This window comes from Podarcis gaigeae (genome assembly GCF_964106915.1).
Source record: "Podarcis gaigeae genome assembly, chromosome: 2".
In the NCBI taxonomy this organism is placed as follows: domain Eukaryota; kingdom Metazoa; phylum Chordata; class Lepidosauria; order Squamata; family Lacertidae; genus Podarcis; species Podarcis gaigeae.
Genome location: NC_139679.1, coordinates 103,093,525 through 103,106,916, shown reverse-complemented (window position 1 = coordinate 103,106,916; position 13,392 = coordinate 103,093,525). Strand labels below are relative to the sequence as shown.

The 13,392-nt window shown below is 40.6% G+C and overlaps 1 protein-coding gene and 1 long non-coding RNA gene across 8 annotated transcripts in view; one reads left to right on the top strand and one right to left on the bottom strand.

The window, feature by feature from the left end:
* The window catches only part of PTPRG (protein tyrosine phosphatase receptor type G), a 548,154-nt gene that overhangs the window by 515,248 nt on the left and 19,514 nt on the right, over positions 1–13,392 (top strand). For all 7 annotated transcript variants that reach the window (XM_083722995.1, XM_083722994.1, XM_083722991.1 and 4 more), the window contains exons 16-22: positions 4,303–4,399; positions 5,163–5,245; positions 5,477–5,611; positions 8,135–8,269; positions 9,714–9,877; positions 11,233–11,368; positions 12,378–12,524. In XM_083722995.1, the coding sequence (XP_083579121.1) occupies positions 4,303–4,399; positions 5,163–5,245; positions 5,477–5,611; positions 8,135–8,269; positions 9,714–9,877; positions 11,233–11,368; positions 12,378–12,524 (897 nt within the window). The remainder of the gene's footprint in view (positions 1–4,302; positions 4,400–5,162; positions 5,246–5,476; positions 5,612–8,134; positions 8,270–9,713; positions 9,878–11,232; positions 11,369–12,377; positions 12,525–13,392) is intronic.
* Positions 11,166–13,392, bottom strand: part of LOC310838124 — a 36,572-nt gene continuing 34,345 nt past the window's right edge. Inside the window, exons 3-4 of the long non-coding RNA XR_014560700.1 lie at positions 12,333–12,483; positions 11,166–11,278 (exon numbers count right to left, since the gene is read on the bottom strand). This is a non-coding gene — a long non-coding RNA (uncharacterized lncRNA). The remainder of the gene's footprint in view (positions 11,279–12,332; positions 12,484–13,392) is intronic.

The following is a 13,392-nucleotide window of genomic DNA, read 5'->3' as shown; positions in this document are numbered from 1 at the left end:
AGATTGTGATTTCTGTCATATTTATTCCAATTATTTAAATTTGGGAAAGTTTAAATAAACATGGCATGTTTCTGCTTCATCTGACATCTTAAAATGTTTGTGTCAGGACAGATATAAAAGGGGTACCTGGTTCCTTAGGGTCTGAGCTGTAGTTGCTAACCGAACACCATAAGGATTCCCTCCTTATGTAAGAACAAACACATAGGAAAGCAAGCCAAGACATAGATTCAGGTTGTATAAATTAAGCATGAGAATGCAAGCTCTTTCATGTTTCTAGAATGCATACAGTTCTTACTCAAACATAAGCCAACCAACCAAGAGTATTTGCTAGTTCCTTCTCCTTGAGTTGATGGTTATTCCCTGAAAGCCCACAAATGTAATTTTAATATGTGACCTAGCACCTGACTCATGTCTTCTGAACTCATTGTGAGTCGGCCCAAATCATCTATAAATGAAACGGCAGTTCAAAGTGAAGAAACAACTTTCCTAACTTTGTCAGATCCAAATGGAAGGCATTCCTCAAGTGGTATGACATCTACTAGAGGGATCAGGCAGGGTCTTCTCAAGCCTTTTGACTCCTCTTAAGCAGGAGAAGTCGGTCCTTTCACCTGACCAACCCTACCTGCTGTCAGTGAGGGCTAATGCTTTCAGCCTGTTTCTCTTCTCAAAATCACTCTTTCCCCCAGGTTGTTTCCTCTTTGTACTACAAGTGCTTAGTTTTGGGCATCCTCCTCCTCCTGTCTTGTTGCTTTTTCCTGTCAGTGTATGTATTTTTCTCCTTCCCTCCCTTGATCTGTGCTGTTCCTTTCCTCTGTTCCTTCAATTTGTATGGTAGGGAATGGTGGGGGTAGGATCTCCAGGTTATTGGGGACCACCCCTTGGCCACTGAATTACCTCTTTGACTTGAGGAAGATGTTTGTAGTAGTGGAGAGTTGGCACATCCTGCCCAGAACCACAACAAGCAGAAGTGTCATTTTTATCCTTTTCCCACATGCTTCTCATCCTGATGGGCCATGATAACCAACCAGTGGGACCGTCAGTGTTGTACTCTCCCGTTTCATATGGTCAGTCTTGGACTGGTCATCACTGGTGTTAGGCAGCCAGCGATTCCAGCTTCACATTCAGTGGGTATGCTAATGCTTGATGGGTCAAGTATTGCACTCTTTGATGTTCTGCTGCAGTTTCCCGCCTTTTTCCTCTGACCCTTCTGGGTACTGCTTGCTTGATAGCAATGGCCTCTTTGCCTGTATTGGAGGCAGGCGGGTGGAACTTTCAAGCCATAGCAAAACTTTTGGACTCAGATTGACAGTGGTGCAGAAAACTGATTAGCCAAAGAACGGGAGATTGGCAGAAATGTCTCCCTTATCCTTCTACATACAAATGGATTGTAGAAGGATGTATGGGACAGGAAAATGTATAGCTTTGAGCTTCTGAGGAAAACTTTTTTTAAAAAAAATTGCTTAACATTTAACTTCATAGGACTAAGCCCTGGTCATTCTAATGAACCAACCTCAGCTGACCTTAATCAAGGAGTAGGGAAATGAAGAATGAGGGAAATACACCAAACTAAGCTACTAGAATTCAACAATGACCGTTCACTTTTTGTAGTCATTTCAGAGATTTCTGCTCAGTTAACAATGTATACTGATAACTTTCAGGGTCCTCATCTGCATGGGGCCATTCTGTACGCACTGCACATATATATAAATCTGCCACTGAACTGAGGCTGCAGTACAGCGGACAAAACCATAAACCCTAAGCATCAGTAAGGTTAATTAAAGTTACTGACCTTAGAAACCAGTCCCACCTGAAAGGTCCTTCAAGATGTAATGGCAACTGATCCAATTTATGTGCATTATGTAAATTTATGGTAGGTCATTCAATAACAGGGACTGAATTCTACTTCTAATATGCTAGCGTGCGTTTTTTACAGCAAGTTTGAATCCTCACTGGCTTCATTCATGTTTCTTCTACAGTACACACTAAGATAAAGTTGGATCACTATTTTTTTTTATAGAACGTCATTAAATTGTACTGGAGACTTTCATTTTAAGCCTATAAAGCAGAGTAGCCAATGTGGTGCCCTCCAGATGTTGTTGAAAGCACTCCCATCAACCCCAGCTTCTGAGGATAATGGGAGTTGTAGTCCAACATCCGGACGGCACTGTTGGTTACTCCTGCTGTAAAGTGTCACACACATTTGATGGTGCTCTTTTGATGGTGTTCTTTCTGATGATGACTGCATCATCATCAGAATCTGCAGACCTTACAGAACCATGTAAAAAGTGGGAGGGTAGTGAAACAGCACAGTGATTAATGGTTGATAATTAAAAATATCCTTTGGATTAAATCACTGAATCCCTTCTCTGCTGAACTACTGGTGTGAAAACACTGTTCTAGAATATATAACCAGTGACATAAGTGTCAATTATTCCATGTAAGGATTAGACCTGATACCCCTTTCAGCTTCTTTGTTTGTTCTTTATTTCTTCTGGACAACTATGGGGATTTGCTTACCATAAAAAAACAAATGCCACTGCTTTATGAGTCTAAATGCCTCTAATTATATTTGGACTTGTGATATTTTGGATTTCCAAAAAATGTAAATGTTTTGGGGCTAGATAGGAGGGAGAGCAATGAATTGGCTTGTCACTTCTTTATGACAGTTTTGTATTAATCCTGCACTCCGGCTACATCTGCAGTTTCACTAACATTTCTCGTGATAATTTTCTCTGTCACTTAGCTCCTACTCCATCATTGCAGCAGCTGTGCTGTACTAATGACTTCCCTTATTAGGATGCTCCTGTATTAACATGTGAAGCCTGGGGTATGAAACAGTGTGGCATCTTGTAACCCTTGGGAGGACAGGGGAAACGGATGGCATTGATGGCACCCTGCTGAAGTAGCTTTTGGATAAAATTCAGCTAAATACATTGAGAAAATGCCCTAGAAAGAAGCAACAATATTACATTGTTATGATAAGTTCTTTAAAATGTAATTAGGACACTTAAAATAAACGGCAGAATTGACATTTCTGACTAAGAGGAACGTAGGACTGTGTAGTCACTGTGTTGTCCAACTTAACACTTTTTGATATTATTTGATATTATTTAATATCAAAATGTTAACATATTTTAATTCTTATTTAAAGTTACAAAAAACTATTGAAGACAGACAGTGCCTACAAAATGGAATGTGATAACAAGAAATCACTCAAATCTTAAGAGGGAAATGAAGTGTGTGTGTGTGTGTGTGTGTGTGTTGGCATCTGTCTGTTTAGAGACAATGGAGGAGTAAGCCTTTAGAGGTGAAGTCAAACTGTTAGAAGGTTACTGTACCTGCTGTGGCTATATATATTTGAGTTGTCACAATTTAGGTGGTTTCATTATGTTGATGTCCTGATTTTGATTATTTTGCATTATTCACTTCACTTTACCCCCTTGGTTGTCTATTTTGGTGACTAACTCTAATGATACATTGGGACCCTTGTTCACATTGGGCCCCTGTGAAACACTGTAAATTCAGTCTCTTCTACATTGCAAGTACTTCTTCAATACAGTCACTCCGCAGCTTATGTGCATTTAACTTGTGCATTCAGTTTTATGTGCTTGGCAAACAATTTTTTTACAAAAATTAAAAAGGGGTCAAAAAGTGGGCGGGCATCTGGGGGAAAAGACTTCTGCAATCCTACTTGCCATTGCACCCAATGCGTTTTGACTATTCACGTTTTTGGCTCTAGGGGCGATTCCCCAGAATGTAACCCCCCTATAAGTTGTGGGCTTACTGTACGGCTTTGTTTTTCCTAGGTAGGCACCCGCTCCTCTACCAGACCTAGGAAGTTATGACTATGAGTTGCTATATGGCATAAAACTTGTTCAGACCCCTTTTTTATTTAAGAGCAGAGTTGCTATTTTGGCTATGTTTTTCCTGCTTCTGAAAGTGCTCTAATTACAATTAAGCCTTGGGCAAATGGCTAGCAAAAGGCCTGTGACCACATTGGTGTCGCATTCTGGCTGCTATTAAGGGAGCTCTAGATAGATGGGAAAGCAGTGGGTGGGTGGGGGGGTTGCACCACAATGAATTGTAATCACATGGACTTATATCAGATACTGGGAACCAGGCAATATCCTTAATAGAACTAGGATATGTTTAAGCAGTGTTATGCTGAAAGAATTCTCATGGGTGAAGAGAATCAATTACACCCACCATTTCAATGTGTTCTGAATGAGCTGCTTGCAAAATGAGACAGACAAAATGTTTTGCACTCATCTGCCTTTTTCAATGTAATTGTTTTCTTAACAGGAAGTGCAGCGTTGTACATCCGACATGAACATCACCGCTGAACATTCCAATCACCCCGACAACAAGCACAAAAACAGATACATCAACATTTTAGCATGTGAGTAGTAAAGACCTTAAGAGACAACAGCAATAAAAAGTGTCCACTTTATACTACTGGCGTAAGAATGCCTGTCTGCTCAGCATGAGGTTAGAGTGACAAAAGTTTGTTTTCATCCAAGGGACAAGATGCCCCTGTTAGGTATGCTTTCTGAACGGACTGATGTTGACAGTCTGACATTAGATACTTTTGGATTTTGGTTAGAAAGTAGCAATCCTGTCTAAAGATTTCACAGCTGAATGTTTCAGCCCAAATTACTGTCTGATCTAGGTATGCTAATCTCTGAAAAGCGACTTAAGGGAAGTACATATTTGACAATCCTTGCTAGTTTCATTCTCTCCCAGACTTGCTAATGGGTTTGTCACATTTCCAAGTGCTCTGGAAAGAAACAAACCCAGAACTTTTTGATCCCTTAGCTGACCATTTCTGCCACTTTTTTTCCTAGACAGCAAATTATTTTACTGGTGCAGTTGAGAATGGAAGAAGTTTTGTGATCTTCAAATGAAGGGTAGCATATAAATTTAATAAGTAGTAAGAAGAATATTTATGGAAAGAATGGTTTAGCCCCAAAAGAGCCAATGAAGGTTTCCTCCAGATGTTGGACTCCCAGCAGCCCTGGACATTTGCCATCCATGCTAGTTGGAGCTGATGGGAGTTGTGCTTATTCGTTTTCTGGTTAGGGAATTGTCCTTTTAAGAAATCCATAGTTTTAATCTCCTAATATGTTTTCCTGTTTTGTGCCTGTTTGTTATCTTTCCTGAAGATGATCACAGTAGAGTGAAGCTAAGACCTTTGCCGGGAAAAGACTCGAAGCACAGTGACTACATTAATGCCAATTATGTTGATGTAAGTTGTTTTTTGCTCTCATCTCTCTTTTTCGAAACACCGTCCTACAGAAGAAATAGAAACCATTAGTACTTGTAGAAGGTTTTTTTGCTGTTGTTTTGTTGACTAACTTTAGCTCCAGACTCCTCAAACGTTCAGCAGGAAAGGCATCTCACACTGCAATATATACATTATTAATATGACTGCCATGCAGATACTTTATCTTGCTTTGCCTTATGGTTTTCTTTGAAGGGTTACAACAAAGCGAAAGCCTACATTGCCACCCAAGGACCTTTAAAGTCTACATTTGAAGATTTCTGGAGAATGATTTGGGAGCAAAACACTGGAATTATCATCATGATTACAAACCTTGTGGAAAAAGGAAGAGTAAGGGCAATGCAGTTTTTCACTAGCTACTTTTCTCGCCATGATTATGTGGTCTGTAAGGCTATGGGGATGGGTGTGGTGGTAGTGATGCTTGAAGCCTTGCTTCTAGCAGTGACAGGCTGAGCTCTCCTAAGGTCACAGAAGGTCTGGGGAAGCAGAAGGCTGACACTGGCTGAGCTGATCGTGTCCTAGAGAAAGAGGAGTCAAAGAAAGTTCCTGAGAAGGCAGCATACCATTGAACAAAGGAGGGCCTAGGAAACCAAGTTTGGAAGAGAGAGAGCACCAGAAGAATTCTCTGTCATCAGTATTACCATACTTATATGTATGCCGTGATTCCATAAAAAAATTTGCATGAACAACATAGTGAAGTTAAACAAAAATAATAGCAACAATATATAAAAATGCAACATCAGTAAAAATTAAAACACACTACCAAACAGTATATCAGACAGTCAATACAATAAACATAACAGTATTTGGTACAAAAATAACAGTATTTGGTACATCATAACCTAACCATCAATTGAATAGATACAGGAACTTGTAGATAACCACCATTTATTTAATAGAACAGTATAAAAATTCACAACATCCAGCTGAACACAGCTTCAGCACCCCTAAGCAGTAGCCAAAAGTACACAAATGCCCAGTACCTTGGTGAACTTACTCTCACAGTCAACATACCAGAGCACAGGCAAATAGCAAAAAACAACAACCACAACCTCAAAGCCGCTTAGAGCAATCTGAGGGTTCTTTTTCAAAAATGCAGGAAATGAGCCAGATCCAGAACATTCTAAAAAGACCAATCCTTATGCTACAAGCCAGGCAAGAGACTGAAATGAGGTCAACACTAGCACTCATGCTATCAGCAATAAGAAAAGGGATAATGGTCCAAGCATTATTTTAGGGAGCCCAGTACAAGCTTGCAGTGCAGACCCCCTGCATGTTACCGAGGAAACGTTTCCATTTTAATTAAACTTCACACCTCTCTGAAATTATACCATGGCCAGAGCTGGCCAAAGGCATTTGGCTGCCTGGGGTAAAGAACAATTCCATGTACAGAAGCCAGCCAGATTGACAGTTGACTCTTACCTCAACACTGGTAATTGGTCAGCATTCCTCATTGCGTCAGAGGACAGCAGACTAATTTAGGGGTGCAGGGCAGGCTGTGTGGCACAAATAACTCCATTTTCTGTCACCCCGCCATCACTTCTTATAACCCCACATCTGCCACCTGAGGTAACTGCCTGACTGAGCACGGTCCACACTAGGACCTTTTTACTAAGGCCCAAATATATACACACTATTTGCCATTGTTGGTAGCAGGAGAGTTATTTGAAGCTTGCTGATTATTTTGTAACTTTTTGGTTGGTCGTAATGAAGTTGTTATCCTGTTCATGCTTTGATTTTTGTTTTTTTGTTTTTGTTTTTTTTTAGAAGACTAACAAGCTGCAAATGTTTCATAAATGGATCAATTCACTTCAGAGATTTATTTTTCTGGCCTTTTCCATTGAGAAATCATGAATTATCTCACCCAAGTCAATTTACCTTGCAAGTTCGCACACAATAGACAAAATAATTAGGTAGCTTAATGTTCTTGGCCAGGGCAACACACACTGCACCCAAAGTTAGCTGCTTTTTAGTAAATCTAATTTAGTTAGATAAGCAGAGGTTGCGCACACTCTTCCCAAAGTAGATTTTTTGAGATGTGGTGTTTCACAAGGAAAGTTCTAAGGAAGATACTTATGAAGTAGACATTTACTCACATATATTTTGGGCCTGCAAATCCTACATGTAGCACTGACTTCCTCTAGCCCTAGGATCAATAACCCTATTCTGCTTTGTCCTCCCCATCAACTCTCCATCCTTCCTTCCTCTGCAGAAGGAACTCTGAGACTGCTCTTCAGTGAGCAGGTCACATAGGAAAAGCACAAATCTCTCCCTTAAACTGCAAGTTCTCTTTTAACTGCATGAGCACAGTCTCTCTGGGTTGCAATGTAGCCTCAGTTGTTCTTCTGGTAATGATGTTGCAGCCTGGGTTGCCCCACCTTGTAGTTCTCCAGGCCCCAGTAAAATGTACCATCCCCCTCCACACCTTCCCATGTTTGGGCATTGCAGGCAGTGATAATTTCCAAAGAACCCTCAAAACCAAATGTGCTCTTGCAACCTAAGTTCAGCAAAAGGCCAAGAAAATGAGAAGCACTCACTTTTGCAATTCCACTAAGAGATGGCACAAAGGGGAGGCAACTTTTAGGTGCATCTTTCCACTCCAGCTGCTGATGGAATATGGTTCTGCTGTTCTGTTTTTCACACTCCCTCCCTGTGTGGCAGAAAAGGTAACTGGGGCCAGGGCACTCCAGATGACAACCGCTTCCCTGCGTTCTCAACTGGCCCATCAGCTGATACTGGTTTCAGGCCAGAATCATCTAAGAAAGGAGGGAAGACTTTTCTAGCATGTTGCTGGTCTTGTGTTCTCTAGCATGCTTCGAAATCTAATATCCATGCTACTCTGTCTTTTCTCAGAGAAAATGTGACCAATACTGGCCATCTGAAAACAGTGAAGAATATGGCAATATCATTGTCACATTGAAGAGCACAAAAATACATGCTTGCTATACAGTCCGCCGCTTCACAGTCAGGAATGCAAAAATGAAAAAGGTGAGAAGTGTTATTGCATTGTGGTTTGGACCCAATAGCATATTTCTAATGTCCATCCAAAAAGGATGGACACTAGGAATATGCTATTGGGTGTGATATACACAGCTGCTATATATCTCTTTGATGAAATATCTGGACCCAGCCAGTCAAATGCACTCTCCTAGATTTAATAAGGCAGGAGGGATGGGGGACAAGAGGACACATGGACAGGTATGTAGCCACCAGCATCCTGTCCACATCAGCTGACTGCATAAGCTGAAACCAATCCCACAACACATAACCAACACTTTACATTGGATATTTCTTCTGCAACTGAAACAACTACAGAGTCAAGTTCACTCCAGAGCTGTAACCAGTCAGTCGCAGCAGGTCCTCAAATGTTCCAGGGGCCCCACCCCAGAGGCAGATTTAGGGGAGCGCAATTTTGTGGTTCGGTCACACTGGATATGGAGCCTCGGGCATGTCACAACTATGCTTTGGAATGGACCACAAGAGGCTGAGGGTGCCAAATTTTGGCATTGCACAGGGCCCCACTGAAATTTGAGACCCCAAGGTCCAAAGCCCTCAGTGCCACAATGGCATCCTGTCATAAAATGGAAGAGCTTTCATTCTGGCATGGGATGATATCTCTACTAGTAAATTGGTTCTGGGGGTGCTCAACTACCCTACATGCACAAAGAAAGGTCTCACAGAGGCAGGTATTTGAATAATGGCTGTGCTTGTAGAATGAGAGTCATTGCTAGGCAGTTGTTTTGCCTGTGTAGTCCTATTTTTCAGCTCAAGCATGTAGAGTTCAATCCTGCTTTTTGCAGGGATCAGCTGCACAAGCAGTCAATCCAGCTACCGGTATGTCTTCACCTGCCCACACCTACACCAAACATGATGTCAGGTGTGGGGCACATGGGCATGGAAAACCAGGAAAGACCAACCTTTCTGCCAGTGATTTAGTTGTTGTAGAAAAGTATTGTGATTTTATTTATATATTTTTGCAGCAAGTCAAAAGAAGAAATTGAGAAACTCACTGGAAGAATAAGAAATCAAGAAGAGAGACTTTTTAAAATAGAATGGGGGGGGAATTGACTATTTGAAGATACACTGTAAACAAATCAAAACATTAGTGGGACTGATATAAACATGCACAATAAGAGAATTAAGGGGAAGATAAGGGAAAATCAGTAAATATATTTGAATTAGATATGCAGTAATAAAAATATATAAAATAAATAACCGCAAAAAGGAGGGAAGTCGATGGGGAAGGTGAATTAGACTTGCAAAGATTTTGTTTCTCTTGTTAAAATATTTGTAAAAGGTGAAAATGATTTTTTTTTAATTAGAAGAATAGGCATTGGTTAAATCTTATCTCACACCTGAACATGGTATACAGTTCAATCCCCAACTAATATGTTTTCCTCCTGTATGTGTTTCATGTATTCTTGCTCACTAGGGGAACCCTAAAGGACGACAGAATGAAAGGACAGTCATTCAGTATCACTACACACAGTGGCCCGACATGGGTGTGCCTGAATATGCACTGCCAGTGCTGACGTTTGTAAGAAGATCCTCTGCAGCCAGGACTGCTGAGATGGGCCCAGTGGTTGTGCACTGCAGGTACAGCTGGGCAAGTTCAGTCTAATTTTACGTGCAACATGTTGTAGATTAATATACAACTGAAGTAGAGCATAACAGTATTTCCCATATGTATCGTGCACTTTACAATCAATTATATCCATTTTGCAATAGGGCTGAATCATTGGCTGAACCACAGTTTGAACTTCAATTTCTCTGGTCCAATACAAGTTTATTCACTGTCCTGCACAGCACATCACATTGCTGGGTGAAATTCTCTTATACAGATGAATGAGTTTGTGGGATCTGATAATGCTGTAATCCATAGCAGAACTGGGCAGTTTTCATTGAATTCTAGAGGATTATGCAGTTCGCTGCAGGATTTCATTCTGTGATCGCTTGCTGTCATTATACGGGACAGAGCTTTCAAGTTCTACTGAATAGGTTTAATCCAGAACTGCCCTATGCCACACCACAGCTGCTCAAGAACATTTGCAACATTTTCTTCACCCACAACAGATTCAGAAAAGAATTCATCAGATGAAGACATTTAAACTTTTCCAGAGTTTTTAATGTTGTTTTAACATGCTATATTCTTACATTTTGGCTTATTTTTTTATCTTTGAATTACCCCTAAAAGGTTGAATGTTTTTTGGGGGGGGTTAATTGTCAGAAAGAGCAAAAGTAAATGAATCCTATTTTCATCAGTGGGATTCCTTAATATGTTCTGATTGCAAAATGTAAGACTCCTTTTTGGGAAAGAGTAGCTGTGTGTGCTACATGTACTTCCTAAATTTGCCGATATTTGCATGTTCACATATTTATTTTATATATTATTATTTTTACTACATTCATAGCCCACCTTTTTCTTCAAGGAGCTCAAGGTGGCATACATGATTCTCCCCCCTCCTCATTTAGTCCCCACAGCAACCCTGTGAGGTAGGTTAGGCGAAGAGGCTGTGACTGGCCCAAGTTGAGCTTCCTGGCTGAGCAGGGATTTGCACCCCTGGTTCTTGGCCAACACTCTAACCGCTACACCACCCCGGCTCAAGTCACACATAGTCTTGTTTCTCTCAAACCTGGAGAGTATCACCAGCTGAAAATGAGTATTACCAGCTGACCTGTCTTTAAATGCTGAGTAAGACTGGCCAACCTTTTTTTGGCCCAGAAGCTGCATTCACTGGGAGCTAAGGTTCCTTGTGCAAGGATTCAAAGAAACACCTAAGATCCCAGCAATTACAAGCGAATTGAAAGTTGGCCATTGCATATTATAGAAAATCTAAAGAGCGAGACTTTGTGGATGTAAAGAAGCGTATACTGTATATCAATATTAGCATAGTATTGCAATTCTTTATTAGTGTTTAACCAACCTCTCTCCTGAAACTTTGTTTTGTCAGCGCTGGTGTTGGCAGGACTGGTACCTACATTGTTATAGACAGTATGCTGCAACAGATAAAAGACAAAAGCACAGTAAACGCCCTGGGTTTCCTGAAACACATCAGGACACAGCGCAACTACCTCGTCCAGACAGAGGTAAAACACAGAGACACATTTATTTTTACCGCAGCAAGCTATTGTCGCCAATTAAATATTGCAGGAGGGTCTGCCAAATGTAATTTCCACTGAAATATCTCCATAGGTTACATACTGCATTTCTTAAGTTTTTCTGTGAATTCATTTTGCAAATGCATGTAGTTGTCGTATTATTATTCAGCAGTTGTGTCACTTTTAAAATAAACCAAGCACTTCACAGAGAATTTTCAAAATACTAGACCCAAAAACTTGCAGTCTTTAGTATCCACAAGGCATTTAGTATGCCAAGGTAATGTATATTTTATAACACAGGGAACTTTCGTAAAGGTGAACAGCAATTGATTAAAGTTGATGCAAGTCTCACAACCACCACCGCTTTCCTTTTTTGTAAAAGTAAAGGAGAAAATAGTCTTAGAAAAAGAAGGGAACTGAGGCGTACAGGAAGAAAAGGGAAATTCAATACAAAAAAAACCAAAAAACAAGCAAAAGAACAACAAGCTGCAAAAGAGAAAAAAAAGCAAGCAGAGATAACTATGGGGGAAATCTGAAATGTTATCTAAGCAGTATTTTTATTTAGTTGGTTCATTTTTAACTTGCCCTTCATTAAGCAAGTGGTCCAGGTTGGGGTACACTGAACATAAAATCAAACTAGCAATGCAACAGTTCCAATTTGAACAATTGGAAATAATAAAAAATCCATCAGTATAACCTCTACACTTTACTCAAAAAATCTGTGTCCTAATACATCTGGCTAAAGAGGCAAGCTTTCAGCTGGCACCAAAACCAACCAAAATTGGTGTCAAAAAGAGGGGAAGGCATTCCGAAGTCAGGAAGCCAGCACTAAGAAGGCCCTTCTGAGAGCTAGAGATTTACAAACCTCACTCGGAGGTGAACTAGTGCTTTTCACACAGTGGGATTGTTGCAAATATAATAGTTGCCTTTAAAGAAGTTATGCTCCACTTACTATGGGCTTGCTTCTTCATTCTTTATTTGCTTCCTGCCATTCTAGGAGCAGTATGTTTTTATTCATGATGCCTTGTTGGAAGCCATTCTTGGGAAAGAGACTGAAGTTTCAGCTAACCAGCTACATAGCTATGTTAATAGCATTCTCATACCTGGAATTGGAGGAAAGACTCGGCTAGAGAAACAGTTCAAGGTAAGCTTCATTCTTAGCTTGTTCAGCCCTGCTGCCTTTACTAGGGGAATAAAGTGATCAGACCAAAACTGTACTTTATCAATGCGGATGGGTGGGAGGAATGGTCTGATGAAAAGGCTTTTGGTTACACCTCTGAAGTTGTCTTAATGTGTAAGGCAAGTTCACCTAGGAGTAGATGGGCATTTAAATATCCCAGTCCTATGCCATTTAGGACATCATAATCATCCTTCAATTCAGAGCCTGGAAATGGATCAGAGGCTATCCCAACCAGCTGGCTCAGATGCTATGATAGATGGTGCTGAAAACTGCTGAGAGGTCCAGCAGAACCAGCAGAGATACACTCCCTTGTGAGCTTCTGGAAAAGGTCAACCACAAAAGTGACCATGGCCGTCTCCATCCTATATCTTGCCTAAAGTGGGACTGAAATGGATCATGATAATCTGTGTCATTGAAGAGATCCTGCAGGTTTATCACCATTGCACCCTCAAGCACCTTTCCTAAGAATGAAATATTACAGACTGGGTGGAATTTTAAACACTACGTGCCATTATAGGTTTGGCTAAAGAAACATGTTTTAAACAAGTGACAAAAGGTGTACAGCCAAAGCACCTTCCTGATGTCAATAGGCAGAGAATTCCAAAGTATAGGCGCCACCACACTGAAAGATTGATTTGTGACAACTGTGGTATGAGTATTGTGTGTCATCTGTAATGGTGCCTGTTCTGCAGATTGAAGCGATTGAGAGCGCACATGTAACGTAAGGCGATCTCACAAGTGAACTGGTCTCAAGCTGTTAAGGGCTCTCTGTACTAAAAGTAACACCTTGATCTTGTCCACATCTTCAGTGACACAAGTGAAAAACTATCCA